This window comes from Octopus sinensis, linkage group LG16 (genome assembly GCF_006345805.1).
Source record: "Octopus sinensis linkage group LG16, ASM634580v1, whole genome shotgun sequence".
NCBI lineage: Eukaryota > Metazoa > Mollusca > Cephalopoda > Octopoda > Octopodidae > Octopus > Octopus sinensis.
The window spans coordinates 15,270,091-15,294,579 of record NC_043012.1 but is presented as its reverse complement, the minus strand read 5'-3'; the positions used below and the strand labels follow the sequence as shown (position 1 = coordinate 15,294,579).

The following is a 24,489-nucleotide window of genomic DNA, read 5'->3' as shown; positions in this document are numbered from 1 at the left end:
ATGATAAGTTGGATCTTTTAGGTTTGAACAGCATATGAAATTGTCACCCATAATTATGACCCTAGTATCGATCTATTGCATTTCAATCTATTTTAGAGTTAGGGTTAGGGGTGGGGGAAGGGTATCTTTTTTTTCTTCAGAAATGTAAATAAACCCAATCTGTTTCTTAAACGAGGGACATATTCATACGGCACAGAATGTTTTCACCTCAATAAACGTCATTGATTGGTTGAAATTGAAGAAATTGAAAAAAAAAAACAAGTATCTTACAAACTATAGAATTTTCTCAATAAAGCCAAGAGAAAAAGATGCTTTATAAACACATTCTACCAATATACGAAGTTTAAAAGTGTTTAGTTACGAGGAAATTATTAAAAAAAAACTGCCGGGCGAAACAAAAAGATCCGATAGGTTTTATGTCATTCGTTTTATCTGATATTGAATATTAATTTGCAAAACAATGGTATTTATTGCATAAAAAAGCAAATTGGGAAGTAAACCGGAAGTTGGGTTGATGTTCTTAACAAAATGGCCACCATCAACGTTCGATGTTTCTTTGATCAAAATCGTTTCCAGTTGGAGTCAATCGATCTGAATTCTATGGTCAACGAATTTATAAACCGAATTTCGGAAAATGTTACTCTATCAGACAAAGAAATTGGTAAGATTTTTTTCGCTTTGGTTATGGAGATAAAGTGAACTGATTTTTGTAAATAAAAAAATGTTGTTTTCATTTTTTTGCTTGTTTAACGAAATTGTGTTTCTTGGGTCCAGATTTTGAAATTGAATATCCACGAATTCACGCAGTTTAGAAGCAAAAACTAAGTATAGGGTTAATTATATTTTAACTATCTTAATAATTAATGCATTTTTGACTCTATTTAGTTCAGCCTCTTTTATACGAATCTAACGAAAGTATACAGATTTATTTAAAAATTCTCTCTCAGCTGACGATTTATTTAATCAATAGAAATAAATCTTTGCAGTAGAACTTAACATTTTTTTTAATTATCCAAAATTAACATAAATCATATATTTCGATATAAGAACCTGTAAATATGAGATGGTTACGAAAATATATCCCAAGCATTTACACGTGTTTACTTAATTCGTTGCACTTCATGTCAAAAATTTGTGTCAATTAAAATATTTGAAAGCAATTTATACAAAAGTTTCTTGCTGTTGGCATTTATATAACATTTATATTGATGTCTATACAAATAGCTGTTTTGCCATCAGTCCTAACGCATCACCAAAAACAGACCTTGAGCTATAATTCCAGTTATTCTCAGCGAGGTTTATATGTGTGTGTAGCTGTAGAATTATATTTTTTATGAGATTTTTTAAACAGAAAACATAATTTCAGCAACCAAATATGTATAGCATGATAACTGTTTTATTGCATTTCGTTGATATCGTATTAGCATCGTAGACTTTTGGAAAATAAATAATAAGTTAAAAGGCACCCCTTAAGAATAGAGTCGAAAATTATCTGCTCTAAAACAACTGTAACTTCTTCGGGTCTATATGTTTTGAGTATCATATATGATAAATGTGAGCAAAAGAAAAGAGTTTTTACTTTTTTCGACAGTTTTTGTGGATTTATGGTATAATTTTGTAGAATCATAAAGAGAAAACAATGTCATGCTTTTGATCATTGGTCTGTGTGGTCAGAGCTGATCTGTAATTAAATAATTAGGGAACCTCTGTATTTGAAATATGAAATTATAGCTCACAGGTCAGATCTATTTATAAAAAACAATATTTTTCCCAACTACATGGTTCCAGGTTCAGTCCCACTTTGTAGCAAGTGTCTTCTACTATAGCCCTCACCTGACCAAATCTTGTGTAAGTAGATTTGGTTGATGGAAACTGAAAGAAACCTGTTGTATGTAGGGACTACTTGAGAACAGTGGTCCCGGTGCACGCACTTGCGTAGTCGCGCATCCGCGCTAGCTAGTCGGGACCAGTCAATCCTAAAACGACTACCTAGCAAAATAAATAAAACAAAAACACAAGGTAAATAATTTTTTAAACAAAGTAAATAACACACAAAAACACAAAGTAAGAATCGACTAGTCATGACTAGCTAGGGCGGATACGCGAGTGCGCTCACCGGGTCCACTGTTCTCAAGTAGTACCTTGTATATATATATGTGTGTGTGCATGTGCATCTTTTGTGTTTGCCCCCCCCCCCCCACACACACACACACCACTGCTTGACAGCTGGTGTTGGTTTGTTTACGTCCTTAATTCAGCATTTTGGCAAAAAGGGACCAACAAAATAAGTACCAAGCTGAGAAAAAATTATAAGTATTGGAATCGATTTGTTCGATTAAACTCATGAAGGTAGTGCTTGTCATTCAGGACAACTTTATTAAAAGACAACACAAGAATTTCAACCTGAAGAAAGTTAGTTGTCACAGTGTTGCCAATTTTTGGAGCAAACCTTTAATTGTTGATGTGAAACAGCCATATATGACAGGCTTGTTTGTTGACTATAGACTAATTAAAAGCAAAGTTGTTCTGAATTCAGAAAATGTGATCTCATTTGTTACCTACAGCTAAGTTGAATATCTCTGAAGAACAAATGATAATAGAGTTTTAGTATATATGTGTTACATTATTTAATTTTCTCCTTCTAGGCCCCAAGTTCAACAATCATTTTTGTATGGTGGGGCACAGGTTCACCTTTTGCTTTTCATCCTTCTTAAGTCAAGGAAATACCTTAGAATATTATACAAAATCTATTGTTTCCCCACAAAAATCAGTGTTTTGCTTTAGAAAGACAAATTATGCATTGGTTTTTTTTCTTCTTACCAACAGAATTGGTTTATTGTGGTAATTGTTTACAAAGAACAAAGACTTTAGAATCATATGGTGTGAAGAATGGTTCTATGGTTTATGCTGTGAAGAAAAATGTGAAAGAACCTGTAGACTCCGGTAAGTATAAGACTTGGAGCTTTTCGGTTTGAACGGCAGTTTTTTCTAGTGGTGTCATATGAAATTGTCACCCATAATTATGACCCTAATATCGATCTATTGCATTTCAATCTGTTTTAGGGTTAGGGTTAGAGTTAGGAGGGGAGGATATCTTTTTTTTCTTCAGAAATGTAAGTAAACCCAATCTGTTTCTTAAACGAGGGACATATTCATAGAGCATAGAATGTTTTCACCTCAATAGACATCATTGATTGGTTGAAATTGCAGAAATTGAAGAAAAAAACAACAAATATCTTACAAACTACAGAATTTTCTCAATAAAGCCAAGAGAAAAAGATGCTTTATAAACACATTCTACCAGTATACGAAGTTTAAAAGTGTTTAGTAACGTGGAAATTATTTTTAAAAACTGCTGTTCAAACCGAAAAGATCCTAAGACTTTTTTTCATTATTTTTTTTTTTGTTTTTTTGTTTCAGAGAAAATATATTTATACATCACAATAAAACAGCAGTAGTCAGGAAGAAACAATAAAGCAGACACTAAGGCAACAATCACATATATTTCATAGACTTTGATAACACTCTTTCTCATGTCTGCTTCAGCGTGGACTGTTCTATATAAAAATGTGTCCCTTTTTTTCTTTGACAAATATGTAGTGTCCTTCCACAATCTATTTGCTGCAATCATGAGTCATATCTTTGATGGCTCCTACTACCGTCAGATGTTCGCTCCAACAATTATGCTTAATAATTACAGGTCTCTAATGGTTTGACAACAAATGCGGATTGCATAATTTAGTATTACATACCCAATAATTACTATATAGGCATAGGAGTGGCTGCATGGTAAGTAGCTTGCTTACAAACCACATGGTTCCGGGTTCAGTCCCACTGCGTGGCACCTTGGGCAAATGTCTTCTACTATAGCCTCAGGCCGACCAAAGCCTTGTGAGTGGATTTGGTAGACGGAAACTGAAAGAAGCCCATCGTATATATGTGTGTGTATATATATATATATATGTATGTATGTGTGTGTGTATACGTTTGTGTGTCTGTGTTTGTCCCCCCCAGCATCGCTTGACAACCGATGCTAGTGTGTTTACGTCTCCATAACTTAGCAGTTCGGCATAAGAGACTGATAGAATAAGTACCAGGCTTACAAAGAATAAGTCTTGGGGTCAATTTATTCAGCTAAAGGCGGTGCTCCAGCATGGCCACAGTCAAATGACTGAAACAAGTAAAAGAGTAAAGAGAGTATATGTTGATGGAACGTACATAAGATGGTGTAATTTAAAATCATATAAACAATTGCATCATATCAGTATTTTATATATATTATTTAGCAGAGTTGTTACAGTGTCAGAGAAAATACTTTATTTTGGTGGCACAATGGCAGAATCATTAGCATACCAGGCAAAGTGCTTGGCAGCATTTCCTCTGTTTCCACATTCTGAGTTCAAATTCCACCAAGGTTGGCTTTGCCTTTCATCCTTTTGGGAGTTGATAAAATAAGTACCTGTTGGACACCAGTGTCAATGTAATTGACTTACTGCCACCCCCAAAATTGTTGGTCTTGTTCCAGAATTTGGCTCTGAACTTTCTGAGTTCAAATCCTGTTAAAACAATTTTACTTTTCACTCTTTCATGGTTGATGAAAATAAAGTGCAGGTACTTTAGTAAAGTACCTGTGGTTGATTGTTTAGACTAACAGCCCTTCTTCAAATTTCAGGCTTTGTGCCTCCAGTAGAAAGGATTATTATTATGAGTTATTCGTCTTTCAATTTTGTTTCTATTTCTTGCTGTGTGTCTTCCTGACACCTAGGACAAAGAAACACACTGTATACATTGATAGGCCATTAAAATAAACACCAGATTGTTCATTCACAAAATCAAATAAAGTTATGTAGTAACCAGTCTTACAATGACAGTGCTTTTCTTAATACGTGTGACGTACCAGTTAAAACAATCTTTTGCACTTCTTGTATGGATGGCAAGCCAGGGATCATTCTCAAATAATTTTCAGTTCGGTCTTTCACAACAATGTCCAGTTTATTATTATTATTAATTTTATTATCAATATAATAAATTATGTATTTATATTTATATTTGTTACTTTTAGGAAAACCAAATGAAACAGAAATTGCCAAAGTGTTAACAGCTTTCAGAATGGCAATTTTTAATCCTTCTTACAGGACAACAGTAAGTGATTTAATTTTGAACATGTTTTTGTAGACATTATGTATATTGATAAAAAAACCCTGGTTTCTCCTCTTTACTATAAAGCTTACCCACACCAAGCAGGCTCAAAACAACAGCTATACATTTCTTGGGTGCAGGCATGGCAGTGTGGTTTAGAAGATAGCTTCTCAACCACATGGTTTCAGGTTCAGTCCCACTGCGTGGCACCTTGGACATGTGTCTTCTATAATAGCTTCTAGCTGACCAATGCCTTGTGAGTGAATTTGGTCATCAACAGAAATTGCATGGAAGCTCATCATATATATGTATGTGTCTCTGCATTTGTGTTTGTGGTTGCCTCACCACTTGACAACCAGTGTTGGTTTGTTTACATCCCCTTCACAAAAGTGTGACTGAATAAGTACCAGACTTAAAAATAAGAACTCAGGTTAATTTGCTCAACTAAAAACAAGCCCTTCAAGAGGTGCACCAGTATGGCCATAATCAAAAGACAGACTTTCGCACAGTTTTCTTTTACCAAACTGTACTCACAAGGTACAGTTGTACTTGAAGATTCATAGAAGATGCTTGTCCTGGTTATTGAGCCATTGAATCAAAATTGGAATTGCATTGTTACAAGGTAAATTGTTAACCACATAGCTAGAAGCCTCTTGCCTAAAAGTGTCAAAAAATGTTTAATAATAATGAAAATAATAAATCTTTCTACTATAGGCATAAGGCCTGAAATTTTAGCTAGTCAATTACATCAACTCTAGTTCTCAACTGGTACTTATCTTATTGACCCCAAAAGGATGAAAGGCAAAGTCAAATTCGGTGGAATTTGAAACCAATCTGTAAAACCAGAAGAAATGCTGTTAAGTATTGTGTCTGACATGCTTATAATACTGCCAGCTTACTACTTTTTGCTTGTCAGTTGCTTGACCTTAACCAGTTGACCATGTCCCTTAGTGGCTGATGATATCTGCATCTCTGATCATGAGCAGAAGTAGTGGGGGAGCATCATAGCCATGTGTTGAAAGGAAATCTTGGAGGTTTGGATAATTCATGTTTGGAAACATGGGTGTTTCGTTCAACATCCTTAAACAATCTTTATTCAGGGACCTTTTGAGCTGGATGGGCTACACGACCAGAAGAAAATTCTAACTGGGCCCCCACCTGCAAGGTCATGTGCTGATTATCTTGATATGAGATCCCCATGTTGCACACATATGGTTGTGATGCATGTGCCTGGTGTACCCTTATCAGACGGCTAGTCATGATGGGTATACTGGGCTTTGTATATTTTACCCCAGTGTCACTTTGATGGCATGCACTGCTCTCTCACTCAATAATAATAATAATACTGAACTTATTATTTGAGTGCCTTGTAAATGTAATATAATAATTTTTAGCATCCTGATGGCACAAGGAAAGAGAAGAAACAACAGAATGTAATCATGTTTGACATAAAATATCATTTACATGTATTCAAATAATAGGGTTTCAAGAAAATTCCCTTGAAATTATGTTGTAATTTGTAAATATGGATTAATTTACAGGTTGAAAATATGTTGATGGACTCTGATGCTGTGGAAAACCTAATCCTCACTACACCTGGTCTTGCCAATGATATGACAGTTTTAAGTAAGTTATTTTACTTATCTTAAGTCTTTTTCATCATCATCATCATCATCATCATCGTTTAACGTCCGCTTTCCATGCTAGCATGGGTTGGTCGTATGACTGAGGGCTGGTGAACCAGATGGCTGCACCAGGCTCCAGTCTGATCTGGCAGAGTTTCTACAGCTGGATGCCCTTCCTAACGCCAACTACTCCGAGAGTGTAGCGGGTGCTTTTATGTGCCACTGGTATGGGACCAGTCAGGTGGTACTGGCAACGACCTCGCTCGAATCTTTTACACATGTCACCGGCACAGGTGCCAGTAAGGTGATGCTAGCAACGATCACGCTCGAATAAACATTGTCATACCATCATACGTCTACTATGGCTATATGGGTTGCACTGATTGTTACAGTTTGAATCAGTTGTTATTTTCAGTTACTTTCCTCCTAAATGAACCTGGAACCACATTCCATTTGGATCATGGTTTCTGTATCTAAATGCCCTTCTAGCTAATTACTTCACTGAGTCTCCCTAAGTGCATTTATTGCAGTATTGGAATCAAATAGGTTGTCTTGTCTCTGTTGAGACTAAAGAGTTCTCCCTACCTTTCATTGTTACCTTTTCTTCATCGACCAAAAATCAATGGAAATTGTAGTTGTGATACCAGTGCTGGTGGCACATAAAAAGCACCAACCGATCGTGGCCGTAAAAAGCACCCACTACACTCATGGAGTGGTTGGCATTAGGAAAGGCATCCAGCTGTAGAAACACTGCCAGATCAGACTGAAGCCTGGTGCAGCCTCCTGGTTTCCCAGACCCCGGTCGAACCATCCAACTCCTGCTAGCATGGAAAACGGACGTTAAACGATGATGATAATGATGATGATTAACACTAACAAGGTTGTCCTGTCCTCAACTAAATACAGACTGAATGATCCTTTCTTTTTTGCAGTGTCTCTCATTATTCATTCCTTTCTTTCCCTCACAGATGGCTGAGTGAAATAGGAAGTGATAGAAGAGAGCCAGGATGATAAGAGCAAGGAGTAAAAGTGAGAGAAGGGAGAAAGGAGAAGGGAGAAGGGAGACAACCAGAATGGGAGAGTGATAGAAGAGAGTAATAAAGGTGGGCCAGGTTGTTAGGTGTGAAAGCATGACAGAAGAGTGTGAGGGGCAGTGTTGTTAAAAAAAATTGCATCTTTGGGATTGCTGAAAGAGTGAATAGAAATAACCTGGCTAATGGGAGGGATAATAGAGTTGTGGCAGAGAAAAGGAAGAGACTCAGTGTCAGTGATATTGTGATAGAAAGGAGTAATGGAGGAGAGGCAATGATGGTTGAGGTAATGGAGAAGAGCAAGAGAGATGCATGCTAGTAATGAGAGATAGAGATGCCAACAGAGAAGAGAAGAAGGATGTGTGAGGAAATGATAGATTTTTTTTTTTTTTTTGTGGGTAGGGTGATTAGTAAAATAAAGTGCCAGTCCAGAATGTGGATTGGCAGAATTGTTAAAGGCATCACATGATTTTTTTTTTTTTTCCTGGTTCTTTGTGTTCTGAATTCTGGGCGATAGACTTAATCTGTTGCTTGGTTTAAGCATTCAAACATCATTACTATTTTTCCAAATTCTGCTGCATTTTATATTGAATTTTGGTCTGCCCAAAGCCATCCCCCTCTTTTTTTTATATTTTTCACAATTTTGGTCTGAAAATTCTACTTATGTTGGAAAATATGGTGTTCAATTGAACTCTATGTAATGGTGTAAATGTGCAACTTTCAAGATTCTTCCTGATCTCTGAACTGTTGGACTATGCAAATTTTTTGAAGACTTGTGAGATTTTTGGGGTTTTTTTAGGCAATTCCATTTGCCTTATCCTGATAAATCTAATATTTGCGCCTTATGGCATTCACTACCATCATATTTATTTGCTTTCCCATGCTGTAGTGGAATAGATTTATTTGGACAGGTTCACAAAACAACCTCACCTGTCATTTAATTAAAATTTTCATCATCATCACACAATAAATGGGTAATTGAATAACATCTTTTCTTTCACATTGTCTTTTAGTAATGTTCCAGGATTTGAAACTCTTACTCCAGCTGCATAAAACAAAGCAAATTCGACAGTAAGCAAATTTTTATATTATTTGTGATATTAAATTCTGAAATCATTATCATCATCGTTTAATCTTTGTTGTCCATGCTGGCATGGGTTGGATGGTTTGACCAGAGCTGGCAGGCTGAGGAGCTGCACCAGACTCCACTCTGATTTGGCATGGTTTCTACTACTGGATGCCCTTCCTAATGCTGACCACTTTACAGAGTGTGCAGGGTACTTTTACATGGCACCACACAGACACTTTTACGTGGTATTGCACAGGCGCTTTTTTATGGACTGCCAAAAGTGCTTTACACTATTATATTTTTAGAAATTGATGTGAAGTTTCATTACTTACAGACATTCGAGCTCCTGATGTTGATGGGTCAGAAAAACCTGCTGGTACACTGGCCACAGTAAGAGCTGCAGACAACTTCAGCTTTATATATATATATATATATATATATATATATATATATGTTAATAAAATAGAACATATGCATATATATAAACATATATGTACGTACCTACCTCTACATGTACATATACACGCATATATGTGTACAGGACACCAAAAAGACGTCGAACACATAGAGAGACGAAAAACATAGACACAAACCAAGGAACAGGACAAGCAAAAAAGAAAAAAAGAGATACAGGACAATAAGCACAACGAAAAATCCCCTTCTTCAGTCGCTAAGGTTTCATCTACTCTACGTTTCGAAGGATAAAAGCGAACGTATACTTCGAAGAAACTTCCCTTCTGCGAAAAGCAAATCAATTAAAATTCTGAGATCTTTTCGCAGAGGGGTAAAAATGGTAAAAAAAGCAAGACGGTAACGACAGTACAAACATATAAACAGTAAAATAAAATTATATATAAACAGTTGAAAAATAAATATATAACAGTGAGAGACAGGACAAGGAGAACAAGATAAGAAGGGGTTTACGCCAGACGAAAAAAGTAATGCAAACGCTGGATTATAGTGGACGACGAGAGAGAAGGAATGTCGACCAGTGGCCTTAGAAGGCGGGCGAGAAAAGACAGGATAGCAGTTACGACGGAAGTATCGTCGCAGATGGACAACGGGAATGGGGGAGGAGGAGCAAGAGAAGAGAGGAGAAGGGAATGGTGCGAGGAGACCATGAAGAATTGTGAGGGGAGAGAGAGAATGAAAATGAGAGAGAGAGGAAGAGACAAGTTAAGTGAGGGAAAAAGGACGAAAAAGGGAAGGGAGAGAAAGAAAGAAAGATGCAGAGTCGCGTGAGAGTTAATATCAAGGCTAACTTGATAAACAGAACAATCTTACTAAATAGGGTGCGTGCGTTTAGTCGTATTAATATGTTAATAAAATAGAACATTGCATATATATAAACAATAGCAGTATCGCCCGGCGTTGCTCAGGTTTGTAAGGAAATAACTATAAAGCATTTTAGAGAGTTAGCCAAAAATAGCAAAAAAATGGAAAAAATGATGGTAATTTTTTTTTGATAGTTACAAAAGGTGGAGTTGCGTCCCCTACACAGTTGTGGTTTGTGTTCCTGATTCTCGACCCCATGTCGAATTTATCGATTTTTTCAGAACTGGGGGAACTTTTCAAAATTTTCGCTGCGTTAGTTTTGAATTATGACATTGGGTATGTGTGTGTCAAGTTTCATCAGAATCAGTTGAAAAGCCGTGGTCAGGGTGAGGGTACAAGCAAAAAGACAACAGAAACACGCACAGACAAATGCCGTTTATATAGAGAGAGATATATGTACGTACCTACTTCTACATGTACATATACACGCATATGTGTACAGGACACCAAAAAGACGTCGAACACATAGAGAGACGAAAAACATAGACACAAACCAAGGAACAGGAAAAGAAAAAAAGAGATACAGGACAATAAGCACAACGAAAATCCCCTTCTTCAGTCGCTAAGGTTTCATCTACTCTACGTTTCGAAGGATAAAAGCGAGACGTATACTTCGAAGAAACTTCCTTCCTGCGAAAAGCAAATCAATTAAAATTCTGAGATCTTTTCGCAGAGGGGTAAAAAATGGTAAAGAAAGCAAGACGGTAACGACAGTACAAACATATAACAGTAAAAAAAAATTATATAAACAGTTGAAAAATAAATATATAACAGTGAGAGACAGGACAAGGAGAACAAGATAAGAAGGGCTGTTTACGCCAGACGAAAAAAGTAATGCAAACGCTGGATTATAGTGGACGACGAGAGAGAAGGAATGTCGACCAGTGGCCTTAGAAGGCGGGCGAGAAAAGACAGGATAGCAGTTACGACGGAAGTATCGTCGCAGATGGACGACGGGAATGGGGGAGGAGGAGGAAGAGAGAGAAGAAGGGGAATGGTGCGAGGAGACCATGAAGAATGGTGAGGGGGAGAGAGAGAATGAAGAATGAGAGAGAGAGGAAGAGACAAGTTAAGTGAGGGAAAAAGGACGAAAAAGGGAATGGGAGAGAAAGAAAGAAAGATGCAGAGTCGCGTGAGAGTTAATATCAAGGCTAACTTGATAAACAGAACAATCTTACTAAATAGGGTGCGTGCGTTTAGTCGTATAATATGTTAATAAAATAGAACATATGCATATATATAAACATATATGTACGTACCTACCTCTACATATACATATACACGCATATATGTGTACAGGACACCAAAAAGACGTCGAACACAATGAGAAACGAAAACATAGACACAAACCAAGGAACAGGAGAAGCAAAAAAGAAAAAAAGAGATACAGGACAATAAGCACAACGAAAAATCCCCTTCTTCAGTCGCTAAGGTTTCATCTACTCTACGTTTCGAAGGATAAAAGCGAGACGTATACTTCGAAGAAACTTCCTTCCTGCGAAAAGCAAATCAATTAAAATTCTGAGATCTTTTCGCAGAGGGGTAAAAAATGGTAAAAAAAGCAAGACGGTAACGACAGTACAAACATATAAACAGTAAAAAAAAATTATATATAAACAGTTGAAAAATAAATATATAACAGTGAGAGACAGGACGGGTAGTAAAGAAATATACATATATATATATATATATAATATATAATATATATATATGTATATATATATGTAATTTCTTTACTACCCACAAGGGGCTAAACATAGAGGGGACAAACAAGGGGATTAAGCCGATTACATCGACCCCAGTGCGTAACTGGTACTTATTTATCGACCCCGAAAGGATGAAAGGCAAAGTCGATCTCCGCGGAATTTGAACTCAGAACGTAATGGCAGACGAAATACCGCAAAGCATTTCACCCGGCGTGCTAACGTTTCTACCAGCTCACCGCCTTTTATATATATATGATGTGTATGTATATATGTATATAGTGAAGTAGATGTGGTTAATGGAAAACCACATCTACTTCACTAGTTTCCAGAGGACCAACATCCTGGGGAAGAAGGACTGGGTATGGGGGTTAATGCAGGACTTGGAAGTGAGTGGATAGATACTATATAGGTGTCAAGATGAGTGAGAGAGAGAGAGAAAGACAGATGTGTGAGTCAGGAGTAGCAAAGTGCAGGCAGTGTTATGAAACCAGTATACTCCAAGGAGTAAAAACCCCTGGAGTAGCAGTGAGAGGAGATGACGTATTACTCATTTCTAAATATGTAACTGTTCTGCTATGCTTCAGACTCTACATTGAAATGCTTAATTAAATTGTATTTTTATTTGAATTTTCAGAATAATCGATGAACATCCTGCATTTTATCATGTTGCCCAGTTGATAGCTGCCACTGTCAATGAACAGGGAGCTAAGGCTGGGGAGAGCTTTTTGTCTTCAGGTGAGTGCTTTTCTACTTGGTATTAAGGTTATATTGAACTAAATTTATAGGCGCAGGAGTGGCTGTGTGGTAAGTAGTTTGCTTACGAACCACATGGTTCCGGGTTCAGTCCCACTGCGTGGCACCTAGGGCAAGTGTCTTCAACTGTAGCCTCAGGCCAACCAAAGCCCTGTGAGTGGATTTGGTAGATGGAAACTGAAAGAAGCCCGTCGTATATATGTGTGTATATGTTTGTGTGTCTGTTTGTCCCTCCAACATTGCTTGACAACCGATGCTGGTGTGTTTGCGTCCCCGTAACTTAGTGGTTCGGCCAAAGAGACCGATAGAATAAGTACTAGGCTTACAAAGAATAAGTCCTGGGGTCGATTTGCTCGACTAAAGGCGGTGCTCCAGCATGGCCACAGTCAAACGACTGAAACAAGTAAAAGAGTAAATTATATTACAGTCTTTGCTGGTCTTCTATCCAAGTTCAAGAAATTAAAATTCTATGTAAGGATAAATTTGTTGCCTGTATCTTTTCCTTCGTTTCAAATTTGGGAATTAATATTTGGTTGGGAAGTTTAGAGTTGTTGAAATACAATGTAAACTTTCAAATTTCGGAAGTATAGAACTAATATTGATTCCAAAGTTTGGCAGAAGGCCAGCAATTATTGATTCCGAAAGGATGGAAGACAAAGTTGACCGTGGCAGAATTTGAACTCAGAACGTAAAGACAGACAAAATGCTGCTAAGCAATTTGTCCAGCATGCTAACAATTCTGCCAGCTCTCCACCTTTTGTAGAAGTAATGTTATTAGGTTTTCAGCTCAAATAGAACAGTCTTTAATTTACTGATAAGCTCTTTAGCCATGCTGATATATTTCTGCTCTGATCATACTAATGTATATTCTTACATAACTCAATGTATATTCTTTTTTTTTTTTTTTTTTTTTTCCTTCCAGCTGCATACTCTCTTGATCAAATGTCAGATGATGAAGAATCTGCATCACCACTTCATACCCAAGAACAGTCACCCTTACAAGTAAGTATAACACACGAATGTTAAAATGCAGGACATTGCTGGAGAGTTAGACAAGAACTCGTTAGTGGGTCTATGCTATGAACAGTCTGACATGGATCAACAGAGATTGTCAGTCCAGTAGAAACAAACTTTCATTGACCAGATCTGTATCAACCCTGAATGTTGCCTTGCTATGCAGGGTTGTGGTGGATGATCTAGAAAATGGGATCAAGTTGGACAAATTCAAGCAAGCTCAACCAGAGAAATAACACTGTAAACATCAAAAGCACCTTAAAATTCACAAATGTTTTTGTTAACTGCTCAAGTCAACATTTTACTATGAGGATAATGTGGGTAGGAAAGGACTCTGCTAAGCCAACTTCTCAATACACCAGTGAATAATCAAAGCCTTTAGACTTTGTGTTATGACTAAATTATCCTCATCATCACCATCATCATTTAATGTCCATTTTTCGATGCTGGCAATGATGGGATTGTTTGAGAGGATCTGATAAGCTACAGAACTGCATCAAGCCCCAATGTTAGCTTTGGTAGGGTTCCTGCTGCTGGCTGCCCTTCCTAACACCAACCACTTTACAGAAGCTTTTATTGTTTTTGGTTTGTGATGCTGATATTGAGTTCATCAAGTAACTTGCAGGCCCAAGTAAAATAAGGAAAATGGGTTATAAAATTCATAAAAGTAATAAAATTCTTGTCTAGAGTAGTAAATTTGGTATTGATAGTATTGATCTAAGCTAGATTTTTACTTTATTAGCTAAATATCTATCTCTGAATTGCATCTTAACAAAATTATTTTTGCTCTTCATTCCTTCATTACTAAAGAGAAAAGAAAATCTGTGGTTCTTAATCCGTGGTTCCTCTCTCCTTTTTATTTAGCTTGACGGAAGCTCTATTCAGGGTATAACAGCTTCACAGCTTGCTGCGGCTCTTGCTGCGGCCAGTGTACCAGCAGGTTTTTCTGACCCATCAACATCAGGAGCTCGAATGTCTGTAAGTAATGAAACTTCACATCAATTTCTAAAAATATAATACTGTAAAGCATAACACAGCAGGATCAAACAACGTTTATTTGTTTATTTTACTAAGCATTTCTAAAGTATCTGATATTTTCCCCTTCTTTAGTTTTGTAATACATTATAGAGCAAGAATGGTTGATGATGTATGAATCCACAGACTTTTATTATTGTTAGCAATTGCATTTCTAAAGCTTTCATCATCATCATCATCGTTTAACGTCTGCTTTCCCTGCTAGCACATGTTGGACGATTTGTCTGAGGACTGGCGAACCAGATGGCTGCACCAGGCTCCAATCTGATCTGGCAGAGTTTCTACAGCTGGATGCCCTTCCTAATGCCAACCACTCCGGGAGTGTAGTGGGTGCTTTTTACGTGCCACCGGCACGAGGGCCAGTCAGGTAGTACTGGCAACGGCCACTGGTTTGCATTATACAATATGTCCATCCTTTTTTGAAATTAGCAGTGTGTGTGTGCTGAGGAAGATTTAGCTGTTATTTCTAGCAAGTTCTGTGATCCTGTAGTGGCACCCTAGTTGGCTTGGTAACAATGTTGGTATTTTTTTTCTGCTTTTAAATTGTTTGTAAGAAAGAGTGCATCTAGAATGGATTTAGTCTGACCACCGTGCATGTAGCTCAGTTCATTAAGATATAAAAGTTTTGAGTTCAATTCCTGTCTGGGATTATCATATTTGGTTCCAAGACACCTGATGACAATTACATTCAAACTCATGAAATCATAGTGTAAATATAAACGAGTTTGTTAATCCTTAAATGTGTTACTGTTGATATATGCTGTGGCCATATTCACAGAGCATTGCTAGGGATCTCTTCTCATGGGAATTTTTATCATCAAATAATTTTACCCCGTGTTTTGTAAACAGCAGAAACGCTATACAATTGACCGGTAGTGTTTTTTGATTTGCAAGGATTCATTCAAATTCTACCAGAAGAATAGTTTTCCATACAACCGAGTTGCTATATGTATTTAGTCTTCAAATACTATCCCAAAGTGCCTGGAAATGTGCAGCATGCTTTCACACACAAATGTGCACCCACACACACACACACACACACACACATCATTCTGTATGCTGTGGCTGATAACATTCTTTTCTTAATATATTTCTGTTGAATTAATTTCAAAAGTAAATAATGGGTGAGGCGTGGCTATGTGATAAGAAGTTTGCTTCCGCACCAAATGGTTTTGAGTTCTGTCCCACTGCATGGCATCTTGAGCAAGAGTGTTCTACTGTGGTCTCGGCCCAATCAAAGCCTTGTGAGTGGATTTGGCAAGCAGAAACTAAAAAAAATGACCATTATATATATTTAGAATAATAAGGGTGTCAGAATGTTGAATGATTGTGTATATTCTTTTATTTATTTACATCATATTTACATTTTTAGCACTTTTTTATGCTATCGCATTTATCAAAAAATTTTGCTCATTTAGACTTCTTGGCCTTTTTAAAAAGAATTTTCTGGGGTTTGCCAAGCAAGGGAGAAAAAAGAAAAAAAAATTTTTTTTGGAGAAGGAGGTGAAGGTAAAGAGGCGTGGCTATCAATATATGTATATTTATGTATATATGTATGTATATATGTATGTATATATTTTATATATGGGGTTAGTAGCCAGCGCTCTTAACCACTATGCCATATAGCGTAGTGGTTAAGAGCACGGACTACTAACCCCAAGATTACAAGTTTAATTCCAGGCAGTGACCTGAATAATAATAATCATTATTATCATCGTCGTTTACTGTCCACTTTCCATGCTAGCATGGGTTGGACAATTTGACTGAGGTCTGGCGAACCAGATGGCTGCACCAGGCTCCAATCTTGATCTGGCAGAGTTTCTACAGCTGGATGCCCTTCCTAACACCAACCACTCTGATAGTGTAGTAATAATAATATCGAAAAATACCTTAGGAATGAGAACCCATGTTCAATATTTCCCCAAGACACCTGATGAAGGCTGGAGGATATATTAGCTGAAAGGTTGTGGTAACAACAAATAAGATGAGAACAAATATCTGTCAAATGTAAATAATGTGAATAATGTGCATAATTCCTCTTCTCTTAAATATAGAACTGTATGTATATATTTATGTATATATATATATATATACACACACACACACATGTGTATATATATATATATATATATATATATGTATGTATGTATGTATGTATGTATGTATGTATGTATGTATGTATGTATATAGATAAGGAAAATAAGACAAGGTAGAAAATGCTAAAATAATTTTATCATAAAAACCATTTTAGTACCAGTTTCAGTCATTGAGACTTTTTCAACAAGTATGGAAAACAAATTTTGGTAAAATTAAATGAAAGGTTTTTTAAAAGAATATTTGGATCTTTTCCCTTTGAATGGCAGATCGAGAAATTAATTTTTTGTAACTAAACACTTTCAAACTTCGGACACTGGTAGAATGTGTCATATAAAACATCTATTTCTCTTAGTGTCGTTGAGAAAAGTTTATATTTCCAAAGTTATTTCATGTTAAAGTAGTCGTATTTCGGTAATTTCAACCAATCAATGACGTGTATTCAACTGAATAAAATTACTGCCATTGTTTGTCAACAAAAACTATCGGCTGTGTATATTTCATTTGTCACTGTTATTTATGACATTGTTTGTGCATTTGTACTGGTTTTAGGGTAAGGGTTAGGATTGGAATTTTAGGGTTAGAGTTATGGAAAAAGTGAAAAATGAAGAAATTGGAGGGGGAGGGGGCAAAAAAGTCTTTCCGAAAATAGTAGCTGAAAAACAAGAAAAAAATCTAAAAGCAATAGAAATGCACGAATGCAGGTTTTCTCAAGATGTTTCTGCTATTTTGACCAACAGGTAATCTCTGTTTAGCTCTTAAGAGCTTTTTGTCAGAATCTGAACAGTTTTTTCATTTATTAAATGCATCATTTCTGTTTTCTGCCTGGCTAGATTCATGTTGGGAAGACCGTCAGCTGATTGACTCAGCCGTTGTGAGTTCAATATCATTTCTTTATTGCCCACAAGGGGCTAAACATAGAGGGGACAAACAAGGACAGACAAAGGGATTAAGTCGATTAATTTATCGACCCCGAAAGGATGAAAGGCAAAGTCGACCTTGGCAGAATTTGAACTCAGAACATAGTGGCAGACGAAATACCGCTAAGCATTTCGCCCGGCGTGTCAAAGGAAATATAGTATTTCTGCTTTTATGATTTCCTCCTTTTCCTTCTCTGCCTTATAATTATTTTTTTGTTAATATTGTAGGATGCAGCATCAACGTCTGATAGTATTGGTGCTTCACCACCCATCAGTAGTGACTTCTTCCAACAAGCCATGGTACACGCTCAGTATGTTGCTACTCAGGTAAGAGGAAGATGTGTATATTATTTATTTAATAACATTTCCATTCCATGCAACTTAAATATTTCGTTGGCTCATCCATCAGACCTAATGATTGTTAATCATCATCATTCATTAGTAGGAAGAGAGCAAGCTGGCGGAATGGGTTAATAACATCTTTTCCCATCTTTAGGTTCTGAGTTCAAATTCCACTGAGGTTGACTTTGCTTTTCATCCTTTCAGGGTCAATAAAATAAATGCCAGTTGAGCACTGGGGATTGTTGTAATTGACTTGAAATTGTTGGTTTTGTGCCAAAATTTGAAACCATTATTAGTATTATTAGTAAAGTGGTGAGCTGCTAGAATTGTTAGCATGCCAGACAAAATGCTTACCAACATTTCATCTGTTTAAACATTCTGTGTTCAAATTCCGCCAAGGTTGACTTTGCCATTCATCCTGGGGGGACTAAGTACCAGTTATGCACTGGGGTCAATGTAATCAACTAGCCCCCTTCCTTCCATATTGCAGGCCTTGTTCTTATAGTAGAAAGGATTATTATTATTAGCAGAATGGTTAGCACACCAAGCATTTTGCTTGGTGTGCTAACCATTTCGCCTGTCACTATGTTCCCAGTTCAAATTCTGTCAAGGTCGACTTTGCCTTTCATCCTTTTGGGGGTCGATGAATTAAGTACCAGTTAAACACTGGGGTCAATGCAATCGACTCATCCCCTCCCCCAAAATGGCTGCCCTTTTGGCAAAATTGTTGGAAAGAATGCCTCATGGTATTTCTTTATGATCTGAGTTCAAATTTGACTGGAGCCAACTTTACCTTTCATCCTTGTGGAGGTCAATACTATGAAGTCTCAATCAAGTTCTGTGCTCAGTGATATTGACTTAGCCTTCCCTTCAAACTTACTGCTTTTCTGCCTAAATCCAATTTTGTCCTTGGGTAGCAACTTGTATTTCCTATTTGCTGACCCCTGGAAAGTATGAGAAATGGCTAACATTTCCTTCAAACTTTGCTTTTGTTACATTTCTTCAAACCCTTCAGAACCCCTATAAACACATGAATAAGATGCTCCTCCACCACTCCCGCTCCCGATCAGAGATGCATATGTTGTCAGCCTACTAAGGAACATGCTTAAGTGGTTATGGTCAAGCAACTGACAAGGAAATCTGTGGTATTGAGCAGAATATTTTCTATAATGGTATTTCTGCTTCAGCAGAAATAAGGCATCGAGCTGGCAGAAACGTTAGCACACTGGGCAAAATGCGTAGCCGTATTTCGTCTGCCGTTATGTTCTGAGTTCAAATTCCGCCGAGGTCGACTTTGCCTTTCATCCTTTCGGGGTCGATAAATTAAGTACCAGTTATGCACTGGGGTCGATGTAATCAACTTAATCCGTTTGTCTGTCCTTGTTTGTCCCCTTGTGGGTAGTAAAGAAATAGGTATTTCTTCTTCAGCAGCTCAGTGCTGAATCTGTCTGAAATGTAATGGAAAATGGGTCAGTTTCAAGACATTGATGTCCAGGTCACAAAAGCAAAGTTTGAAGGGAATTGTAGTCATTTCCTTTGATTTCTAAAGAGAGGCAAATAGGAAATAACACTTACTGACCAAAAGACAGGTAAAAAGAAATTAAAATTTTGTTACACAGTTATTATTGGAATGTGTATTTCCAGTCTCCTCTGGCCCCTGTGCCAGTGGCATGTAAAAAGCACCCACTATACTCATGGAATGGTTGGCATTAGGAAGGGCATCCAGTTGTAGAAACACTGCCAGATCAGACTGGAGCCTGGTGCAGCCTCCTGGCTTCCCAGACCCCGGTCGAACCGTCCAGCCCATGCTAGCATGGAAAATGGGCATTAAACGATGATGATGATGTAGTATATGGAAATATACAAGTTAAGAATTATGAAGAAGCAACTATTAATTCTTCAAGTTTATCAATCCTGTGTCAGCATGGATGACCAAGTAGTTTTCGTTTTTCGCTTTGAAAATATATTTTAAAACTAAGCTGTACTTTCTTTAATTGTTTTTAGACCCAGCTTCAACAGCTTCGTGACATGGGTATCACAGATGAAGGTTTGGCACTACATGCTCTCCAAGAAGCAGGTGGAGATATACAGGCTGCACTAGAATATATATTTGGAGATATTGGTGGAGGTAGTTTATGAAAACGAAAAAACAAAAATTTTTTTGATAAAAATAAAGACAATAGTAAATAAAGTGAAAATATGTTAAAAATATCACAATTTTCTAAAATAATTATTACACTGCTTAAGTGATAGGAATTCTCTTAAATGTGTGTTTTTTTTTAATAGTATTTAAATCAATTTTTATAGACATATTTCTAAGATATACACATAAAAATTAGTCTTGACAACAAACCCACCAACGTCTTATTGGCTGCTGTATAAATATGAGCAATAAACTGAATTCTGTCTGTTTTTTATTGGTTTTTCTTATTCATCAACACAATTTTGTTTATCAGAATCTGTGTACACAACACAGTGATTATATATATTTGTAGACTTTGAGGGGGAAAAATGCAAGGTTTATTTTAGGAGCAATATATTTTTCCTTTTATTTCATAAAAATTAACTTTGTAATAAAGCAGCAAATTTTCTTTTCTCTAAATTGTTAATTCTGTTTGTATAACAAATGGTTAGTATAAACTTTAAGTTTTAGGAGGAATTACAACCGTGTTGCATGGTCTGCTACCACAACAGCTCCTTTATAGGATCCAGTTAGCTCAAAACATCATCAGCAGGAACCACGTCCGGTTTCGGCCCCTACTCCTCTACCGTTTTGTCGTGCCCCCCTCCTTTCGGAGGTGTCTTCAGCTCTGGTGTTGGGTGCATGTCTTCTTTCTTCTGTTCCCTGGCCTCTTTGATGTATCGTCAGTGAGTGTCAGCCGGTGACCGACTGACTTGTCAAATTTTTCCCTTTAAACACCTGCCGCTAGGCTCCAGCAGGCAGCCCCAGCAAGTTGTCATGTGACACTGTCACACCTTATCTTTACTTTTCTTGTAAGAACAGTGAATGCAGTTAATCTGGCAGAATTGTTACCAGATCAGACAAAATGCTGAGCAGCATTTCTTCCAGTTTTTTATCTTTATCATCCTTTAACATCTGTTTTTCATGCTGGCATGGGTTGGACAGTTTGACAAGAGCTGGCAAGCTAGATAGCTGCACCAAGTTCCAGTCTGATTTGGTTTGGTCTCTATGATTGGATGTGAGCTGGGCGAAATGCATAGCCGTATTTCATCTGCTATTACATTGTGAGTTCTTTTTGCCTTTCATCCTTTCGGAGTCGATAAATTAAGTACCAGTTACACACTGGGGTCGATGTAATTGACTTAATCCCTTTGTCTGTCCTTGTTTGTCCCCTCTATGTTTAGCCCCTTGTGGGCAGTAAAGAAATATATGGTTGGATGCCCTTCCTAATGCCAACCGCTTTACAGTGTGCCACCACTTCCGAGTTCAAATGCTGCTGAAGTCAACTTTGCTTTTCATCCTTTCAGTATTGATAAAACAAGAACTGCCTGAGCCCTGAGTTTGCTGTGATCGACTTCCCACTTACCTTCAAGGTTGCTGACCTTGTGCCAAAATTTAAAAGAACTATAAATAAGTGTGGTTGATTTGTAGCATCTGTAAAGCATTAGTAAAAAAACACCTTGTGGTAATTAGGTCCATTCTGTCAAGGCTAACTTTGCCTTTCATCTTTTTAGCAGTCAATAATTGAAATATCACTGAAGCACTGTGGTTATTATCAACTAATCTCCTTCCCCCAAATTTCTGGATTTGTACCTAAATATATATAGGCACATGAAGATAATGATGTGCCTATATTAGAAGCAATTATTATTAAGAAGGGAGATTGGCATCATCGTTAAGAGTGGCATATTTGGTCTGTCTGTCTTTTTCTTTTTTTTTTTTTTTTTTGATGTTCTGAGTTCAAATTCTGCCATGATTGACTTTGCATTTCATCCCTCACAGGTTGACAAAAGTACCTGTATGTAGTGGAGATGATATAAACAAGCAACTTTCTCCCACAAAATTTCAGGTCTTCTATCTATACAAGAAAGTTACCAATATAGTGGCTTAGCAGAATTGTTAGTACTGGATAAAGTGCCCCGCAGCATTTGTTTTGACATCAGTTCATTGTTGACCCACCACTTCCCCCCCAGATAGGCTTTATGTCCATTTAATAAATTATTATTATTAAGGTATTGGGAGGTGGTGAGTTGGCACAATGCTTAGCAACATTTCATCTGTCTTCGCATTCTAAGTTCAAATTCTATTGATGTCAACTTTGCCTTTCATCCTTTCGGGTTCGGTAAAATAAGTACCATTGGATGATAAGGATGGGAGAAGACAAAAAGTGCCCGCCGACATTTGCTTCTCTAAAACATTGTTCTTTTTTTAAAAATACCGAATGAGGTATTAACCCTCTTACAATTTTATTACACTTTATGGACAAATGTCTGTGTCCAGCCCACAAGCTACCTTTCTCTATGTACTGCCTTTATAGGCTTGGCGAGTGAGGTCGATTCGTGTTTTAATGTCAGCCTCACCTTGACCTGTAGCTGTAATGATGGCCTGGTCGGCGTTTGTGAGAGATGCAGCATTGAGGATGAATGAAGCCAGCTCAACCCACCCCGGGTGAATGCTGTCTCAGGTCAAGTCACTGCCTTTATGGCAAATTTGATAAAATCAAATAAAGTACCAGTGGAGTACTGAAGTCGATGTAATCAACTTGTCCTTTTCCCAAACTTGCTGGCGTCGTGCCGAAATTTGGAACCATTATCAAGGTAGTGGATTAGCAGGATTATTAAAGTATCAGACAAAATTTCTCTGCAGTGTTTCTTCTCTGCATTCTGAGTTGCTTTGTTTTTTCATCTTTCCAAGTTCAATAAAATAATGTACCAGTCAAATACTTGGGCCAATTTAATCTCCCTACAAATTTCAGAACTTGTGCCTATCTAAAAAAAAACTATTATGTGATTAATAAAAGCATCCATTATTATTAATAAAAACTATAAACTTAATAAATCTTTATAATATTAAAATTGAAAATTTGTTTGTGTTGTTTTGTGTGTTTAGCTAAGCAACGGATGCCAGTCACCGAGTTTGAAATCAAAGTCAAAATCAAACTCGGTGACTGGCAACCGTTGCTAGTGGAGCACTAAGAGTACCATACGAGTGAGATCGTTGCCAGAGCAACAATCTGGCCTTTGTGCCGATGGCACGTTAAGCACACCATTCGAGCATGATCGTTACTGTATTGCCTTACTAGCACTTGTGCTGGTGGCACGTGAAACATTCAAGCGAGGTCGTCGCTAGACTGGCTCCTGTGCAGGTGGCACGTAAAAAGCACCATTTGGGCATGGCCGTTGCCAGTACCACCAAACTGGCCCTCGTGCCAGTGGCATGTAAAAGCACCCACTACACTCTCGGAGTGGTTGGCATTAGGAAGGGCATCCAGCTGTAGAAACTCTGCCAGATCAGATTGGAGTCTGGTTCGCCAAACCTCAGTCAAATCGTCCAACCCATGCTAGCATGGAAAGCGGACGTTAAATGATGATGATGAGTACATTATAGTGATAAAGTGTTTCAACTTGTCTACATGCAATGGTTACAATTCTAAACAGTTTCAATGTATTCATAATGTTCATCCTCAGATACATGCTTATCACTTGAGGAAAACAAGAGAAATCACATCTTAATCTACATTCTGTGTTTGATCAGAACATCATCTCTCTATATATAAATGGCAAAATGTCTGCGTCCTTTATACAAATCCACAATTTTTCAGTTAGAGGGCTCACACTTTCTATGATCATTCAAAACCATCCAAGGGTGATCGTGCACATCTTTACATTTACCCAGTCACCCCGCAAAGCCATTAAAAAATCAATAGAAGTGACTTTTTTGTGAATTTTCTATCCAAAACCCAGTCAAAATGCCCGAAACTTGATACATTAGCTGTATGTGATTAGTCGGAGATTTGGACAGTACTCGCGTGTATGTGCGCACGCACGCAGCTGTATATGCATGCACTAGCACTATGACCCGGTGTTGCAGGGTCATAGTGCTAATAAATAAATAAAATAATTCATTATTTATTTAACATTATTTTATTTCCAGTTGAGCAGATAGAAAACTTTTTTGTTTTTCTTATTTTAGTATAAAATAAAATTAAAAAAAAAATTAGAAAAGATTTTTAAGCAAATAAAATAGTAAAACAAAATTTGTAAAAAGGAGAAACGTGTATTCAGAAGAATATAACATTTTTTTTTTACAAAACAAAGAAAAAAATCAAACAAAAAGAAATGAAAGAAAACCTTTTCTTTTCTATTGCCAGAATCATTTAATCAGTTGAATATCCTCTTGCAATAGCTCCAAGCAAAAAGTGTGTGTATATATATATGGATATAATATATATATATGTGTATATA

The 24,489-nt window shown here is 37.1% G+C and overlaps 1 protein-coding gene across 2 annotated transcripts; it reads left to right on the top strand.

Annotated features, from left to right (window-relative positions):
• Positions 1 to 502: 502 nt before the first annotated feature.
• LOC115220396 (ubiquitin-like protein 7) lies at positions 503 to 20,478 on the top strand. Of its 2 annotated transcripts, XM_029790517.2 has the most exons (10): positions 503 to 661; positions 2,827 to 2,943; positions 5,063 to 5,142; positions 6,681 to 6,765; positions 8,809 to 8,866; positions 12,540 to 12,640; positions 13,581 to 13,660; positions 14,537 to 14,650; positions 17,950 to 18,048; positions 20,068 to 20,478. In XM_029790517.2, exons 1-10 carry the CDS (start codon positions 529 to 531, stop codon positions 20,200 to 20,202), a joined length of 1,002 nt encoding a protein of 333 aa, XP_029646377.1. In that variant the 5' UTR covers positions 503 to 528; the 3' UTR covers positions 20,203 to 20,478. The 2 variants fall into 2 exon arrangements, with proteins under 2 accessions (XP_029646377.1, XP_036365794.1); XM_036509901.1 differs by lacking the exon at positions 17,950 to 18,048.
• The last annotated feature ends 4,011 nt before the right edge of the window (positions 20,479 to 24,489 follow it).

What these genes read in the sequence shown, in the direction of transcription:
- LOC115220396 (XM_029790517.2), top strand. Translation starts at nt 529, where the DNA reads ATGGCCACCATCAACGTTCGATGTTTCTTTGATCAAAATCGTTTCCAG. An exon ending in TCTATCAGACAAAGAAATTG is followed by an intron (nt 662 to 2,826) that starts GTAAGATTTTTT and finishes TCTTACCAACAG; the next exon opens with AATTGGTTTATTGTGGTAAT. An exon ending in CATCAGGAGCTCGAATGTCT is followed by an intron (nt 14,651 to 17,949) that starts GTAAGTAATGAA and finishes TTAATATTGTAG; the next exon opens with GATGCAGCATCAACGTCTGA.